Source organism: Berghia stephanieae, chromosome 12 (genome assembly GCF_034508935.2).
Source record: "Berghia stephanieae isolate SIO BIC M18660-M18661 chromosome 12, UCSD_Bste_1.3, whole genome shotgun sequence".
In the NCBI taxonomy this organism is placed as follows: Eukaryota; Metazoa; Mollusca; class Gastropoda; order Nudibranchia; family Aeolidiidae; genus Berghia; species Berghia stephanieae.
Genome location: NC_088371.1, coordinates 5,080,372 through 5,100,043, shown reverse-complemented (window position 1 = coordinate 5,100,043; position 19,672 = coordinate 5,080,372). Strand labels below are relative to the sequence as shown.

Genomic DNA, 19,672 nt, shown 5'->3' with positions numbered 1-19,672 from the left:
ACTACTACAACTACAACCACCACCACATTATCATCACTACCACTACTACTACTGCAACCATCACCACCATATCATCATCATTGAAATATTTTTTTTTTTGAATTGAGCTTTATATAGTGCAAAATCTACTAAATGTGCTCAAAGCGCTTTACAAGGGGTCCCTGGTCAACATTTAACATGTAGGACGGGACATGACGCCTGTTAGGCGATATTACATTTGTTCGGACAAAGACAACTCTGTTAACGGCCAGGTACTCATTTTACACCTGAGTACGGTGAGAGAATGTGAGTAAATAGCCTTTTCCAAAGACTCAACTATGCGCCGAGCGCGAGGCTCGAACCCAGGACCTTCCGATCCGAAAGCGAGTGTCATACTACTAGACCACATAGCCGCATCACGACCACTACTACTACAACCACCACCACCACCATATCATTACCATTACCACTACTACTACAACTACAACCACCACCACATAATCATCACTACCACTACTACTACAACTACAATCATCACCACCACCACATCATCGTCTGACCTTATTGCCTAGGACGTAATCATTAATAGAATGTTGTGTGGTTTTGACCGTGAAGAAAACCTTAAGAAGTCACATTTATATCATTTTAGAGACATCGTTTTGAATAATTCTGAGTTAAACGAGCGAGCAGAAAGTTATTTTCTTAAATTTCATGAACGGCCGATCAGCGCTTGTTTACTATAGTAACGCGATTCCCAGCCCATGTCTCAATGGCGGATATTTTTCTCATCGAGGCCGCTGGTTGGTTAGACAATAAGAGCACCGTACGGTTTCCATTGGGTAAATTCCTTGATAGATACATACTTAGTTGTGTTGGAATTTTAAATAATTCACTCAACAAACCAGTTTCTGGAAATCTTGTAAATTTATTCTACATTACTTGAATAAATACTCAATAATGTATTAATTCGAACATTTTGTTGTAACAAAAACCCAGCTAAATCAGAAATAGGTATTATAAGCAAGCACTACCTCCAAGAAATAAACAGCACAATCAGAAAAAACACAGACATATAACAATAGACAAACACACAAGCAGTCATCAAATGGTTTAAAACCCTTACCAATAAACACAACCTCCAATTCATACAGCTTGATATCTCTGATTTTTACGCCAGTATAACAGAAAAAACATTCACCAGAGTCATCACATTCGCAACAGAGCACACCGACATCGACCAAAACACCATAAACATAATCCAACACACAAGACAGTCGCTCCTCTTCCACAACGGAGAAATCTGGACCAAGAAAAAAAGCCAATTTGACGTCACCATGGGTGCATACGACGGCGCTGAAGTGTGCGAACTAGTGGGCCTCTACATCACACACCAGATCAAGGACCAATTACCTAACATAAACGTCGGCCTCTACGGGCGACAGACTAGGAACACACACACAACATCAAAATCCAACATTAAGAGAATGAAGAAATAAACTCATAAAATTATTCAAAGATCTCGACCTCAAAATCACACTAGAAACTAATCTACACCAAGTCGATTTCCTGGACACAACCCTCTGCCAAAAAACTAACACGTATAGACCATACAAGAAACCCAACAGCGCCCCATTATACATCCACAAACACTCCAACCACCCACCTACGATAATAAAACATACCCACCATGATAGAACAACGGCTAAACAACCTCTCTTCAAATGAAAACATATTCAACGGAACAAAACAAGACTACGAAATGGCACTCAAAAAGAGCGGACAAACCTCAGCACTGAAATACAAAAATGTAATACACGCCACAACTCCAAAACAAAACAGAAAAAGGAACATAATATGGTTCAACCCGCCGTTCAACAACGAAATATATATATATATATATATATATATATATATATATATATAATATATATATATATATATATATATATATATATATAATACCATGTATGACGAGACAATGTCATGACGCCTGTTTGGCGATATTACAAATTTTTTTTCCCGGACGCTGTTAACATTTTACACCGGAGTATGATGGGTAAAGATCCTTTTCCAAGGAATCAACCATGCGCTAAGCGAGGCTCGAACACAACACCTTCCAATCCGAAAGAGAGTGTCATACCTCAAGACCACATAACCGCAATTTCAATGTCCTACCTTCCAATTAATTTCAAGGTCAGTAAATGACATAACACTTTCTTCGCTTCGCCTTGTCCAAGTGACTCGAAATTGACCTAGTCCACTTTTCTCAGGAGAAAGTCAGCGGTCTTAGACATGAATACCTACAAATACAGATAATAATATACTGCTGCTCTATAATGTAGGTAGGAACACGGCCAAAGATATCATCTGACATTAATTTGCCATTTTTAGACAAAAACACCTTTTCCGTATTTTGGCCGGAAATTTTCTACTTCGAATACCGATATAGATAGTTCGAAGTTGACGTCACTGAGGTCTTTGTTATTGTTTTTTGCCATCCGCGTTTATGAGTAAACTGTATGAACCTGACTATAAACATTCATGGATACACACAGTTTTATGTGTTGGTCCGTTATACTTCCGGATGGCAATGTTATGAGCTTCTTAGCCAAGCACATACTATCTATATTATTATATTTCAACGACACATAATAATTAGTAATAAAACTCCAAATTTATTCTCAGTCTCAGATTTAAGGTTTTTTAGACGTCTTGAGTGGTATTTGTGCGGCTATATGGTCATGTGGTATGACACTCGCTTTCGGATTGAAATGTCCTGGGTTCGAGCTTCGCTCGGCGCATAGTTGAGTCCTTGGAAAAGACTCTTTACTCGCATTCTCTCACCTTGCTCAGTTGCAAAATGAGTACCTGGTCGTTAACAGTGTTGTCTCTGTCGGAAAAGGATTGGAATATCGCCTACCAGGCGTCATGTCTCGTTCTGTTTGATTCATGTTGCTGTTGGTCAGGGACCCTTTGTAGCGTTTTAGTATATTGCGCTCTATAAAAGCTCAATATTTTTTTATTTTTTTTTGTTATTATTATTATTATTGAGTTATTAAATAAAGGTTTTTATGACCAAAATGAAAAAAGGGTTTATTTTCAGTGTTATCTATTACTTCTCAACGTATAAGGAATGAGATTAGCGGAAAGTAGCGTCCCTTGATTGGACGTCAGTTTACAGAGAGAACGTCAACATGGTTTTTTGCATGCGTCTCTCTCGTCCTCGCTTTCGGTTAAATGTCTCTTGCCGCTTTCACCGGAAGCGAGGACGAGAGACGCATACGCAAAACCATAAAGACGTTCTCTCTCTAATAACTTCTCCGCCGGTGACGTCCAATCAAGGGACGCTAGCTACTCTTCCACTAATCTAGGTTTTTTTTTTTTGGACAAGATTAGGTTCATTTTAATCGATCGGTATTTAATAAATGGTATAGATTTATAGTGCGCCAAACATCCCTTCATCAGGAGGGCTCTGGGCGCATAACATAGATTAATTTAATCATGAAGCCCTAACACAGTACACGAACAACGCTAATTATACACATAATCAAAAGAAAGCCTGTCGGAATAAGAATGTCTTCAATCGACGCTTGAATTCCTCTAGTGAAGACGAAGAACGTATCTCTAGTGGTAGTAAATTCCACAACCTTGGACCAGAATGCTGAAAGGCGCGTTCACCAGCCTTCACTCGACAGCGGGGTGTTTTCAATTTGAGGTCGTTCGTTGATCGAAGCGATCGCTGTGGGTTATACCGTTCAACGAGGTTTGAGAGATATGCTGGTGACGAGCCCTCCAGGCATTTGAAAACGATAGTTGAAGATTTATATTTAATCCGCTGGTCCACTGGCAGCCAATGCAGCTGCTGTAGTAATTCGGGAGCTGCAGTTTTTCTGTCTTTCTGTAGTACAACGCGGGCTGCCATGTTCTGTATTTTCTGGAGTTTGTTTATTTTGTCCTTTGTGAGACCAACAAACAGTGCATTGCAGTAGTCCATTTTCGGGAATATCAAAGATGTTACCAATTTGTTGCAAGTTTCCCTATTAATAAATGGACTGATTGTTCTGATATTTCTTAGAATGCAGATAGCACTTGTTCTCACATTGTTAATATGTTTGTTCATAGACAGATCACTCTCTAAGGTGATGCCGAGATTTTTTGCTGATGTTGTGAGTTGTATTTTGTCATTATCGTTGATTGTCAGTGCCAGTGTAGATGGATCTGTCTTATTATTTGAACTAGCAATGAATAAGGCTTCGGTCTTGTCGCCATTTAATTTTAATCTATTTGCAGACATCCATCTCATCACATGATTAATGCATTGTTCGTAAACAGTTATCTTTGAAACTATATCGGATTGCAAACACATGCTATATATCTGGGTATCGTCGGCGTACATATGGTAAGCGAGAGAATGTTGCTCTAAGATTCTCACAACAGGGGAAGTGTAAAGTACAAAAAGGACTGGACCTAAAACGGATCCTTGAGGTACACCAAAATGAAGGTCACGCTCTGACGAAGTTAATTCCCCAATTAAAACTGATTGAGTTCTTTGAGCAAGATATGATGCAAACCAGTTTAGAGCAGTGCCCCATATGCCGAAAGTAACTTGTAGCCTTCGAAGTAGTATGGCATGGTCGATGGTGTCAAAGGCCGCCGAAAGATCGAGAAGACTAAGGATGGTGGTTTTTCCTTGATCAATAATTTGCAGCAAGTCATTTGTGATTCTCATCAATGCTGTTTCTGTGCTATGATTTTGCCGATATGCCGATTGAAAGCACTCATCGAGGTTATTATGTTTCACGTGACAAGAAAGTTGTTTTAGTACAATCTTTTCTAGAATTTTGGAAATGAATGGTAGATTTGATACAGGCCTAAAGTTTTTAAAATTATCACTGTCAAGTCCCGCTTTCTTCAACAATGGCTTCACCAATGCTTTCTTGAAGCTTTCTGGAACAACTCCCTCCCTTAATGATTGATTAATCAATTCAGTGATGTAAGGTGCAAGTTCATCAATACACTCCTTCAAAAGGGATGTTGGTAAAGGGTCGAGCCTACATGATTTGCTAGGACTAGAGAGAATCGTTTTCTTTGTGTCATTTATTGAAATTTCTTTGAAAGATGTTAAGGGTTCACCATAAAAAGAGGTATATTCTGCTTCTGTTTCGTCTGTGTCAAGTTCACTCCGTATTGTTGTTATTTTATTCATGAAATACTCTACAAAGCAGTCCGCGAGTTGCTTGTCGTCAGTGTGGTGTGGCAGGCTTGTTTTGATCTCTTTGCCTAGAAGCTTATTTGAGATTTTATAAAACTCCTTCGGACTTTTTATGTTATCAACTTTATCAAGATAGTAGATACGCTTTGCCTTAATTGTCACCTCTTTGAGTCTATGTTTGAATGATATGTAAGTTTCCTTATCAATTGTCAGGCCATATTTTTTCCATTTCTTCTCCGCTTTTCTTTTCTCTTTCTTTATACGTTTTACCTCCAAATTGTACCATGGTGATTCTTTTCTGATGTTCACAGATCTTGTCATGAGAGGTGCGTGCTTATCAATAACACTAAAAGCTTTATCAATATTGTCACCAATCACTTCTTTCTCACAATGTGTAGTTAGAGGGTGAGAGAGGTCCGCTTTAAATAGTTCTATGTCAATTTTCTTCAAATCTCTCGAAACAACTATTTTTTTTTTGTCGTGTACTGTCCCCCCTCTGATCCCAAAAGATATTAAATGATGGTCTGAAATGCAAAGATCATCTACATTGATAGGTGTCGCTAGTTGCATGTCAACGCTGGTCAATACTCAGTCAATAATGTGTCCACACCGATGTGTCTTTTCATTGACATGCTGTGTCATGTGATGTGACGAAAGTAGTTTATTTATATTTCTTATATCCGGTGTGTCTCGATCAAAGTGTAAGTTGAAATCTCCAACAATAATATTTTTCTTTAACCATGTTTCAATTATTATTAGAATGTCAATAGATCTCTCCTCAATCATATGTTTAATGTCTAATGTTTTATTGCGGCAAGACTGGGCGTTTATTGTCGCCACTTTTAAAATTGGAAGTGATTTCTTTTCACTCATAAGTGGTATAATTGTCTGTGTGGTAGGTGGCCGTGGTGTTTTATTTTTAGGGATGGGCCGATGACCACACTGTGTTGGGATGGCCCTTTGTTTTCGTGTCCCTCCTCGACTCAATCGATGTTTCGGTTCACTTGTTTCAACACGGTGTTTGTATTCGCTTTCATAATCATAACAATAATTATCACTTTCATGGTGTAAAATGTATTCAAGACAATCGTTGGTTTTCGTAAGACTTGTCATCGCGGTGGACTGTGTGGTGACGTGTGTTTCATTTTCTAGATTCATAATATTGGCCATCGATGTTAGAGCACAGTGAACACTTGTAGTAAAATATATAAACAACTTTGTTCATAAAATAAAACACTTGAAATTATTAAAATTTAGCATAAAATTCACGAATGATACACAAGTCCTTTGGTAAAAATAAGAAATAATTATATCACTCAGAAGACTAAAACGTCACAATTCGATTGGTATAAAAATCCAGAATTGAAAATGTGAATAAACGCTAAAATAAATAGAAAACACAGAGCAAATTGAAACGTGTCAGCCTGCAAGGCGTGTTACAATCAAAAAAAAAAATTGGAGGACGACTTTTCTGGCCAAAATCTTTAAAATCCGTTTGTTCAAAGTACGTTAATACGTTGGCTGGCCCCAAAGATAAGGGTACTATATTAACAGTTTGGATATGTACATAGAATTATATAAGTTTGTCCACTATTGTTACAAGAGCATGGTTTGGATAGAGTGAGAATAACACGGGATATATTATATCAAAATATTTTGTTGTTCCTAGTGTTGTAAGAGGTAATGTGAACAGCTTTTTATTTCATTTTCTAATTGGATTCAATAGTCTGATGTCACGTCGCCTAGCAACGGCGAGCAGCATGGTTCTAAACAAAGAAAATTGGTACTTTTTATTCTTCATGCGGGCTAGAACTTTCATATGTCATGTGATCAGAATGTATAAAATTCAAACCATGATCATATTTATAATGTTTTTCTCCTCTGATACACATTTATGCTCGTCGGAGAAATATTTCATAAGGGCGTCCGCCATTGCTCCGATAGTTTAGAGCCAGTTACTAAGTTACTATGCGTTATTACCATGGAAGTGACGTCCTGACTGTTGAAGCCACTTACTCTATCTGTATGCTATGAGTTTAGGTAAATAGTCACATCAGCAAGGTAGATATAGATAGTATGCGCTTGGCTAAGAAGCTCATAACATTTCCATCCGGAAGTATAACGGACCAACACACAAAACTGTGTGCATCCATGAACGTTTATTGTCAGGTTAATACCGTTCAGTGAGAATTACTCATAATAATAATAAAAAAATAATAATAATAATAATAATAATAATAATAATAATAATAATAATAATAATAATAATAATATAATAATAATAATAATAATAATAATAGATCTTTATTGTCCATAAATATGGCAATTTGTCATTTAGTTACACTTGTTATAACGTTAAACGATAACTGTAACATTGAACAGATATTTCTCTCCTACTTATTTTCTCTCTCTCTCTCTCTCTCTCTCTCTCTCTCTCTCTCTCTCTCTCTCTCTCTCTCTCTCTCTCTCTCTCTCTCAAAATTCAAACCATGATCATATTTATCATGTTTTTCTCCTCTGATTCACATTTATGCTCGTCGGAGAAATATTTCATAAGGGCGTCCGTCATTGCTCCGATAGTTTAGAGCCAGTTACTAAGTTACTATGCGTTATTATGCGTTATTAAACGCAGATGGCAAAAAACAATAACAAAGACCTGAGTGACGTCATCTTCGAACTATCTATAGTCTGATTAATACAATTAAGTGAGAACAACTCATAAAAATGGCTGGCTAAAAACAGTACCAAAAAGCTGGATGACGTCAATTTCGTTCCTTTTATAAACGTTTAAGATTACACATAATGTTATCCGGTTGATGGATGTTGTGAGTATTTATCTAAACGCTTAGCATCAATCGATTAAATTTACGCCTTTTTCTCCCTAAAGAAAAGTCCACATTCAAAATAATACGGCAAATATAATTACACAAACGGGTTCATTACTTTTTTTTTTTTGGAGGAAGTAAGTATTGAATAAAATGAAAATGACAGCTTTAAAAATGCTTAACATTGAACTATTCGGGCTCAAAATTATTCTTTTGTCAACAACAACAAAATATATTTTTAAACTTTTTTTTTAATTGTGAAGGCCGTGGAGCAGGGCAAAACCGTGAGAACTGTGCTATATAAATGAACATACATCTCTATTTATACAAATTATTTATTTCTTTCCTCAGATCAGCTTTTATACCCAAAACGCGTCCAGAATGTTGATGTTTCTAAGAAAATTCCTCCATTCGTTGATCGTAAAATCTGGATTTGTCTACTATTGTCTTTTCCCCATCATCAAACAAGTATTTTTCTACTTGCCAATAGTTCAACCTAACCATTACATCATCGATGACGGAGGCTCCAAAATCCCAACCACAAAATTTGAAGGAAAAATATTCCCACCGGTCGCCGAGTCCCAACTTTCAGGACTCAAGAATTTGCGAATTCGAAATTCCGACGTTCTCCTTGCCGGATACCCAAAAACGGGATGTCATTGGGTGTACGAGATTCTTTACATGCTGCTGAACAAAACTCTTTCGCTTTCCAAATACGGTAAAGAGTTCGGAGGGATGATTGACGTCATGCCGGAACCGTTATTAGATGCACTTCCGTCTCCCAGAATTCTCAACAGCCATTTGCTTTACGAAGATCTTCCGACAGGGTTGAAGACAAGAAGAAATAAAATTATTTCAACGGTTCGGTGCGCTAAGGATACGTCTGTGTCATTTTACAACCATAATAAAAATTTAGTCCATATATATTTACGGTGGATATGACGGGAAATTTGAGAATTATTTCAAACTTTTCATGGAGGGAAAACTGGAATATGGGTGTTTCTTCGAATATTACCACAGCTGGAACAGGGTTATAACAGAGTCGAAAAACCCGGCGAATGACATATTTTTACTGAGTTTCGACGAGTTGAAGAAAGATCCAGTGACCATGATTAAAAAGGTTACCAAATTTCTGGATGTTGATATCAGTCACCAGCGTGCTGTGGATATTTCGGGGGCGTCCAGTTTTGATAGCATGAAGGCTGCGATGGCATCGGATGCCTTCTCCTCTTTGTTTTTCAGAAAAGGTGAGAGCTGAATTCAGTTCGGGGCAATCTAAGGATAGCAGTGAGGAAATTGACGTAACTCATCTCTTTGTTATTGTTTTTCACTCTCTCCTTGCCGATCATTTTCAGTGTTTTCCCAAAAATGGTATGGCTACCCAGCAGGAAATGTATTAATTTTTTTTAACTCAAACAATCTCTCTACAAAACAATTTTATTAATTAAACAAAGATCATTGTGCTGTACAAAATAAATTCGAATAAGAAAAAAAAAATGTATATTGTGTCGTACAAATGTGACGATTTTTCTGTAGGTGGTAAGGAGAGGGTTAAACAACCATTTTGTATATACGATCTCACTAAATTATATCAATCAGACTTAAAACATTTAAGGATTAGACTACACATAGGTTTTTTTTTGTGTGTTGATACGTTATATCCGACTGGCGGATGCTGTGAGTATTTTACCTAATCTCATAGCTTCAATAGCAGTTGGTCATTGTTGTTGTAATTTTTTTTTTTTTTTTTTTTGTTGTCTTTATTTTCTTTGGTTTTGTTTTTGTTTTTGTTTTCTTCCAGATTTTCTTTTGTTTTATTATATGATTTGTCTGGGAATTTTCTTCTTGTTTTTTTTTTTTTTTGGGGGGGGGGGGGGGGGGGAGGCGGGAGCGTTAGGTGCTTTAAGTTGTCTTGTTTTATTTATTTAAATAGTTTAATTTTTCAATAATTTAGCGCTATTATTGCGAATTCTTTAGTTGTTGTAGTTTGTAAACATAAAATTCTAAAAGTGGATAGGGCAATGTGCTTACATGGAATGCTCGAGTTTAATCTCCGCTGATTACACACACACACACACACACACACACACACATACATTTACACATTTTCACCTATATTATTATAACAATCTAAAATAATATATATATATATATATATATATATATATATATATATATATATATATATATAGCGAAATATCCACTTAACGTGCGCAAAGCGCTTTACAAGGGGTCCCTGGTCAACAGCAACATTTCAAATGTAGGACGAGACATGACGCCTGTTAGGCGATATTACAATTTTTCGGACAAAGACAATGCTGTTAACGGCCAGGTACTCATTTTACACCTGAGTACGGTGAGAGAATGTGAGTAAAGAGACTTTTCCAAGGACTCAACTTTGCGTCGAACGAGGCTCGAACCCAGGACCTTCCGATCCGAAAACGAATGTCATACCACTAGACCACATAGCCGCGTATTGGTCACATTTCAGAATTCTTGAATCCATTGCAGGTATTTCCGGTGACTGGAAAAACTGGCTGACGGATGTACAAAAGGCAGAGATGGACAGAAAGTGGAAGGCCGTAGAGGACGAATGCAGAATTATTCTGGACAAACAGAATGGAGTTAAGACTCATTAAGGGAAAAGTCTAGATTGTTAATCTGCCGTTGTTTTTAAAAACACAGTATATGTTTAAAATTCACCCCATATACCGGAGCATACTCAATGTCCCAACTGTTTCTATGTTATATGTTTGTGTTGAGAATATTGGCTATTAAGCTTAACTGCTGGCCAGGTAACTTTGCGATGGTTGTGTGTGTGTGTGTGTACCCGCTACCTCCAATTGTCGGTGGGAGAAGGCACTAATAATGAATGACCTGAGTTTGATACGAATTTTTTGGATTCGTAGATAGCTCATACGGTAGAGTCACGCTCTCACTGGCCAGGCGGAGTTGTGGTACCAATAAGGTCACAGGTTCAAACCCCATCACCGCCGCAAAAAAATGTTTATTCTCTATTGTCTTCTGGCACTTTTCTACTCACTTCATCTCTTGTTGTTACCAACATAAGTGCCTGCTCCACCCACTTTTCTGAATTAAAAATTTTACAGTATAATATGCAATGTTAACAAAATAGCACATACTGTGTTCTTTAATAAAACGGCAGCAATTATATCTATTAATCAATATTTTTTTTCCAATCATTGATAAACAGGCTGGTTCAATAAAGTGCAAACACCTCACTTATTGTACTGTAATAAGAATCTTCTACTCTTGTTTTTTGTTGTTCCGAATAGATGGAACGAATTTGACGTTACCTAGCTCTTTGTTATTGTTTTTTAGCCTGCCATATCAGGAGTAGTTGTCACTAAATTGTATATATCAGACTATAGATAGTATGCGCTTGGCTAAGAAGCTCACAACATTGCCACCCGGAGGTATAACGGACCAACACACAAAACCATGTGTAACCTTGAACTTTTATAGTCCGGTTAATGCAGTTAACTGAGAATTACTCATAAATGTGGATGGCAAAAACCAATAACAAAGACCCGAGTGACGTCAACTTCATTCTTTCCATAAGGAATAAAAATATGATATCAAAAAGACTGGCTCCAACCTCAGTGAAAGTATAAAACAACTGTTCCAGAGGACTAAAACATACCTTGTATAATGCGAGCGAACTATAATATTCATGTTTTCGTCCAACCGAGTCATCGATCACATGATTTGTTGCTGTACAACGATTGGAGTTTTCTCAATTTATCCAATCATGTTGCTTTGTTTATGAAAGTTGTAAACATACCCACGACTCATACGGAGAAAAATGACCAATTGTAACGTTGGTTATTCTTAAACCGCCGTGAACACTGTTCACTATGTGGGTCATTTTCAGCACACTTTGCAATGTGACCAATGACCTTGAGCACATGAAAATGTAATATAGATCATGCCCATTGATCTTCTGGTTTCAGAGTGATGACATCTTATAGATAGTATGCGCTTGGCTTAGGAGTTCACAACATTGCCATCCGGAAGTATAACGGACCAACACTCAAAACTGTGTGTATCCATGAACTTTTATAGTCGGGTTAATACAGTTCAGTGAGCATTACTCATAAACGCGGATGGCAAAAGCAATAACAAAGACCTGAGTGACGTCATCTTCGAACTATCTATTGTCTAGTCTAGATATATAGATAGTTTGAAGATGACGTCACTCACGTCTTTGTTATTGTTTTTTGCCATCCTCGTTTATGAGTAATGCTCACTAAACTGTTCTAACCTGACTATAAACGTTCATGGATACACACAGTTTTGTGTTATGGTCCGTTATACTTCCGGATGGCAATGTTATGAGCTTCTTAGCCAAGCGCATACTATCTATAGATAGTATGCAGATGACGTCACTCAGGCCTTTGTTATTGTTTTTGCCATCCGCGTTTGTGAGTTGCTCTCACTAAACTGTATTAACCAGACTATAAAAGTTCATGGTTACACAGAGTTTGTGTGTTGGTCCGTTATACTTCCGGATGGCAATGTTGTGAACTCCTTGGCCAAGCGCATTCTATCTATAAGCGTTCATGGATACACACAGTTTTTTGTGTTGGTCCGTTATACTTCCGGATGGCAATGCTTCTGAGACAAGCGCATATTATCTATAACATAACGATGGCTACGAGAAAAGTCGCGATATCAAACCCTCTACTCTTTTGGTTTCTTAATCCTTGAGAGTGTGTATGTTACCAGTCCTTCGGAGGACAAATTTTAACGATGAATATGGTTCATAAAGGTGGCATAACTATTGATAGAACGAAGATGACGTCACTCGGGTCTTTGTTATTGTCTTTTTTTTTTTGCCATCCGCGTTTATGAGTAGTTTTCACTGAACTGTATTAACCTGACTATAAACGTTCATGGATACACAAAGTTTGGTGTGATGGTCCGTTATACTTCCGGATGGCAATGTTGTGAGCGTCTTAGCCAAGCGCATACTATCTATAGATAGAACGAAGATGACGTCACTCAAGTCTTTGTATTGGTTTTTTTTTGGGTTGTTTTTTTTTTTTTTTTTTTTTTTTTTGGTCATCCATGTGAATAATTCTCACTTAACTGTATTAACCAGACTATAAAACGTTCAAGGTTACACATTGATTTATGTATGTTATCCTTCCGGATGGCAATGTTGTGAGCTTCTTAGCCGAGCGCATACTATCTATAAAAACAATAACAATGAGCTGACTGACGTCACCTTCGTTCTATCTAGGGTTATGTTATCTTTAAGCCGTGATATGTATTCGTATGTTACAATAGCTGTGTGCATTAATGCGTAAATTAGCGTGTCGAAAACTATCTACACAAAACAAGAACAGGTGTGTAATCGGGCAGATTAATAATTACAGACTCCGACAACTGCATTCCGCGATCTTGGTCCGGATTAATCTTTCGTCATACTCTGATAAAACAAATTATCTCTCATTTCGCGAAGTCCCAGGTTTGAGAGTTTTTGCCAAGATGAGAGTCATTTATATCGATCGATATTTGAAGGACGAGTTTTCTGGCCAAATTTTCAAATATTATGGGTTTTTCTAGAGTACGGCAGAAATGCGTAAACAACGAAAAACTAAAAAAAAACACGTCTTATATGTTGTCATTTTGACTATCTACTTATATTCTTTTTTCATCTTGATCACTCAGTCATTTTACCAGATCGATGCAGTGTGGATCGCATTTTTTATTCTGGCCAAAATGTAAATAATGCGTTTTGTCGGAATTTGGCTACATTGGCCAATTATTATTATTATTATTCTATTTTTATCTTTGTTATGAAAAAGTCTAGACAGCCGAGTGTCAAAATACACCAGTCTTAGTTGAAAACAAAAATAGTAAAGATGACATGATGTGTGTAGTATGTAGTGTGCTCATTCTTTTGACATCGATTCAAAGAAGCAACAGCGTGCACTGTTTATTACAGATGCTAAACTTCCTGGTTTTGAATTCTACTAATTAATTTATATATGTGATATATAATTGTCGATAATCATTGCATGTGGCAGTGAGTGGAGTTTTATATCGAGCCGATGTTCCTTGTGTGCGTGCGTCAGTGAGTGTGTCACCGAGTTTGTTAGTCGGATCAATCTTCACAGCAGGAGAACAGTAAGTAGTTAATTTGAAGCTAAGTTCTAAACAGCTAGAAAATCCTACTGGAGTGTCTCTTCAAAAGATAGAATGAAGTTGGCGTCACTCGGGTCGTTGTTAATGCTTCTTGTCATCCGCGTTTATGAGTAATTCTCACTAAACTGTATTATTCAGACTATAAAAGTTCATGGTCACACACAGTTTTGTGTGTTGGGCCTATCTATAGATAGTATGCGCTTGGCTAAGAAGCTCACAACATTGCCATCCGGAAGTATAACGGACCAAGACACAAAACTGTGTGTATCCATGAACGTTTATAGTCGGGTTAATACAGTGAGCATTGCTCATAAACACGGATGGCAAAAAACAATAACAAAGACATGAGTGACATCATCTTCCAACTATCTATAGATCTTTAGATAGTATGCGTTTGGCTAAGAAGTTCACAACATTGCCATTCGGAAGTGTATCGCACCAACACACAAACCATGTGTAACCTTAAACGTTTATAGTATGGTTGATACAGTCTAGTGAGAATTACTTATAAACGCGGATGGCAAAAACCAATAACAAAGACCCGAGTGACGTCAATTTCATTCTATCTATACCGCAAGGGAGGTGAAGTGGCCTCGTGGTTAAAACTTTGCTCTATGACCCGGAACGTCCCGGTTTCGAGCCCCGCTTCAGGCACTGTCGTGGATTTTTTTTTCCTTGGGCAAGATTATTAAACCCCAATTTGCTCACTTGGACAACAAGGGTGATTCCTGTTGACGTCAGACATCTTGTTTAATGAATTATCTCTATTCCTTCATGGAATGCCTAGGCGATGATATATTATGAAGTTGATGCCAAAAGTCTCATCACACTACAGCGATGGCACTGCCCTAGTTAAAAACGTTTTAACACTCTGAACTATTGACAAATGGAACATTTTAAGGATTTCTTTTGAAACGTGAAACAAATTTAGTTTTCTAAGGAAAAATGATCTAGAACTAAATTTTGAATAAATAATATTATTTACATGCAGGTGCAAGTTCAGCTTAATGTCAAAGGTAAATCATGGATGTTTATATGAATCAACAATTTCTAGAATTTGATTCTCATTATCCGCCAAAATCTATTTTTGGTAGAAATAACCGAATGCGCGACTGAGGAAAAGAAAAATTGAAATCCGACACTCGCCTTTGGTTGGGAAGGTCCAGGATTTGAGTTCTGTGCACAGTTGAGTCCTTGGAAAAGACTCTTTACTCACATTATCTCGCCATACGCAGGTGTAAAATGGGTATCTGGCCGTTAACGTTCAAAAATAGTTAAACGGGCGTGTGACTGTTGGCTTTTGACCCCTTGTAAAGCGCTTTGATCCCCCATGGCAAGCAGGTGGTCACTTGCTGTGTCTTCTATCCCCAGAGATAAGTTTTCTAGGGTTCTGTCTTTGTCTCTTAGAATGGGATTGCTTGGTTCTGTATGGCCCTTGCTGGAGCCCTGACCTGAGAGGGAAACAGTAAGATGATGTTAGTATTTTAGTTTTAATGTTAGACTTTGGAGATTATGTTTTCCCTTTTGTAAATCATCTCCCTGTTATGTATTGTGAGTTATATTTTCTTTATTTTTTGATATATTCTGTAAACATGTCAGTGTTTTATATATATATATATATATATATATATATATATATATATATATATATATATATATATATATATATATATATACACACACACACATATATATATATATATATATATATATATATATATATATATATATCGTGTTTTGTTGATGAAGGGGAAACGCAAAACATCCACGGTATTTGTCTTCGTATAATAATCTGAAGCGTACATTGCAATACTTATCGTTATTTTTAATACCAGCTGATATCAACGACGAATTCTTTCCATTATCGATCTGGTTAGATAACGCCCAGCAACAAATGTAGATATCTTAAGATGCCCATCCAATAGCAACAGAAAACCACGTGGTAAGAATACTGAATACTCTGTTACGTAGGTATTGTTTAACCCTTTGTAAGCAGGGTTGGATCTTATTCTAAACTGACTTTATAGCTTACCTGATTCACTGAGGGTATTGGATTCAATAGTCTGATGTCACGTCGCCCAGCAACGGCGGCCATCATGGTTCTAAACATAGAAAATCGGTACTTTTTATTTTTCATGTTGGCTAGAACATTTCATATGTCTTGCGATCAGAATGCGTAAAAGTCAAAACATGATCAGATTTATAATGGGTTTTTTTTCCTCTGGATACGCTTTTATGCTCGTCGGATAAATATTTCATAAGGGTGTCCGCCATTGTTCCGATAGTTTAGAGCCAGTTACTAAGTTACCGTGCGTCAATACGAGGGAAGTGACGTTACGACTGTTGAAGCGTATAGCAGATGACGTTGGTTCAAGTTGAGTATGTAGTAGTCTGTCAGAGCCATTAGGCCCGTACACCCGGAGTTTATCCCGGTTTCTATTGCGTGAAACAGACGTGTATGACAATAGCAATTGCTTGTTTCGCTTTGGATAGGGCGCTAGTATTTAGTAAACGTACTTTCCGCCAGATATAACAGACCTAACTACCCAATCATTGCACGGTGGGCAGATTAGGGGGGGGGGGGTGTGGGAGGAGTATCCAAAAATAGCCCGATTTCACCCGAGATCGATCACAGTCCCTTTGCGTGTGAAGAGAGTGTTCTACCAACTGAACTTTCAGGTACTTCTAGGGTAGAATGCTCATGAATACTCTTTAACAGTCGTAACGTCACTTCCTTCCTAATGACGCATCGTAACTTAGTAACACTAGCTCTAAACTATCGGAACAATGGCGGACGCCCGTATGAATTTCTCCGGCGAGCATAAAAGCGTTATCCAGAGGGAAAAAAACCCATAAATTTGATCATGTTTTGACTTTTACACATTCTGATCACAAGGTATATGAACATTTCTAGTCAGCATAAAGAATAAAAAGTAATGATTTTCTTATTTAGAACCAAGATGGCCGCCGTTGCCGGGCGGCGTGACATCAGACTCTTGAATCCTGTTCTGCTTGCCAAATCAAACAACAGGTAAGGATCAAACCGACATGTTCCCATTTTCATCTTTTCGTTAGTGTAAAAAAATAAAATTATTTTGTGCCTCAGTTTATTGAACACTATAGATAGAATGAAGTTGACGTCACTCGGGTATTTATTATTGTTTTTTTTTGCCATCCAGGTTCATGAGTAAATCTCACTAAACTGTATTAACCAGACTATAAACGTTAAGGTAACACGTAGTTTGTTTTGTGTGTGTGTGGGTGTTGGTCCGTGAAAACGGATCAACATACAAAACTCTGTGTAACCTTGAACTTTTAGTCTGATGGATAATACGGTTAAGTGAGAATTACTCATAAACATGGATGGCAAAAATATAATAACAAAAAAAAAACCAAAGACCCGTGTGACGTCAACAGGTCTTTGTTATTGTTTTTTGCCATCCGCGTTCATGAGTAATGCTCACTGAACTGTATTAATCCGACTATAAACGTTCAAGGATACACACAGTTTTATGTGTTGGTCCGTTATACTTCCGGATGGCAATGGTATGAGCTTCTGAGCCAAGCGCATACTATCTATAGATAGTATGCCCTTGGCTAAGGAGCTCACAACATTGTCTTTCGGAAGTAACCATCAAAACCATTCTTATCATCATATTTATCATTTATTTTTCATCATGATATAAAACAAAATACATTCTCGCCGTGAACGGGTTAAGAAAAAGCATTCATTTCTTGTTTATAACACAATACTCTTCAGCAGTCATGACGTCACTTCCCTCGTAATGACGCATGGTAACTTAGTAACTGGCTCTAAACTATCGGAACAATGGCGGACGCCCTTATGAAATATTTCTCCGACGAGCATAAAAGCGTATCCAGAAGAGAAAAAAAAAAAACCATCATAAATCTGATCATGTTTTGACGTTTACACATTCTGATCACAAGACATACGAAAAGTTCTAGCCAGCATGAAGAATAAAAGGACCGATTTTCTTTGTTTAGAACGACGATGGCCGCCGTTGCTGGGCGACGTGACATCAGACTATTGAATCTAATTAATCAGACTATATGATTTAATGCTGGCTGTCCATGTCTGAGGAGACGAGTTAGATAATTTTATTGATTGTGTTAGTTAGCTTTCTGGTGCACGGATTAACTTCACAGAGGATTCCTAATATAGCAGTAATGATAATGAAATGATAATAATAATAATAATAATGGTGATAATAATAATGATAATGATAACGATAATATAATAATAATAATAATAATAATAATAATAATAATAATAATAATAATAATAATAATAATAATAATAATAATAATAATAACAATAATAATAATAATAATAATAATATTAATAATAATAATAATGGTGATAATAATAATGATAATGATAACGATAATAATAATAAAATAATAATAATAATAATAATAATAATAATAATAATAATAATAATAATAATAATAATAATAATAATAATAATATATAATATAATAATAATAATAATAATAATAATATGATGATATGATGATGATGATAATAATAGTAATAATAATAGATAATATAATAATAATATAAATAATAATAATAATAAATAATAATAATAATAATATAATAATAATAATAATAATAATAATAATAAATAATGAAATAATAATAATAATAATAATAATAATAATAATAATAATAATAATAATAATAATAATAATAATAAACTCATAGCCTGAAACCTTTCCGTAGCCTTCGTAAACTCATAGCCTGCCACTGGCAAAAAAAAAAAATGCGTCAAAAGACAAGTCTATGACCACAAAAGAAAACAAATCGTGACTGGCATTCAATGGCTTCACCTGTGGGATCAGTTGTGGACTTAAGCACTACTCACAACCCGGCGGTGGATCGTGGCCTTCGTCAAGTTATGGCCTGATACCTTAGCCATCGTGATGTGATAGCCTGATACTGAAATCCAAAAGGACTGGCCGTTTGACGTCATTATTTGGTTTTTGCACCGCCTAGTGAGTTGTCGTTAGTAGAGCTCATGGAACAAGTTATTTCATTGGTTGAACTATTGAATACAACTCACGATTTGTTTTCTTTTGTGGCAAAAGACTGGCATTTTGACATCATTTTTTGGTCAGTATCAGCGTGGCCTACATAGTATTAGTAGTAGTAGTTGTAGTAGTAGTAGTAGTAGTAGTAGTAGTAGTAGTAGTAGTAGTAGTAGTAGTAGTAGTAGTAGTAGTAGTAGTAGTAGTAGTAGTAGTAGTCGTAGTAGTAGTAGTAGTAGTAGTAGTAGTAGTAGTAGTAGTAGTAGTGGTGGTAGTTGTAGTACCATTATTTTGTATCATTGTTATGATAATGTCATTATTTATTATCATCATCATCATCATCATCATCATCATCATCATCATCACCATCATCACCATCATCAAAATTACTATAATGAGTGTTGTCCTTACACTAAATCATCATCTTCAT

The 19,672-nt window shown here is 36.6% G+C and overlaps 2 protein-coding genes across 2 annotated transcripts in view; both read left to right on the top strand.

Moving 5' to 3' along the window:
- Positions 1-1,666: 1,666 nt before the first annotated feature.
- Positions 1,667-19,672, top strand: part of LOC144958254 (uncharacterized) — a 33,153-nt gene continuing 15,147 nt past the window's right edge. The window contains exons 1-2 of the mRNA XM_078890097.1: positions 1,667-1,786; positions 8,368-8,931. Coding sequence (XP_078746223.1) covers positions 1,667-1,786; positions 8,368-8,931 — 684 coding nt within the window. The remainder of the gene's footprint in view (positions 1,787-8,367; positions 8,932-19,672) is intronic.
- LOC144957520 (sulfotransferase 6B1-like) lies at positions 8,959-10,715 on the top strand. Its single transcript, XM_078888850.1, has 2 exons — positions 8,959-9,263; positions 10,528-10,715. Exons 1-2 carry the CDS (start codon positions 8,990-8,992, stop codon positions 10,653-10,655), a joined length of 402 nt encoding a protein of 133 aa, XP_078744976.1. The 5' UTR covers positions 8,959-8,989; the 3' UTR covers positions 10,656-10,715.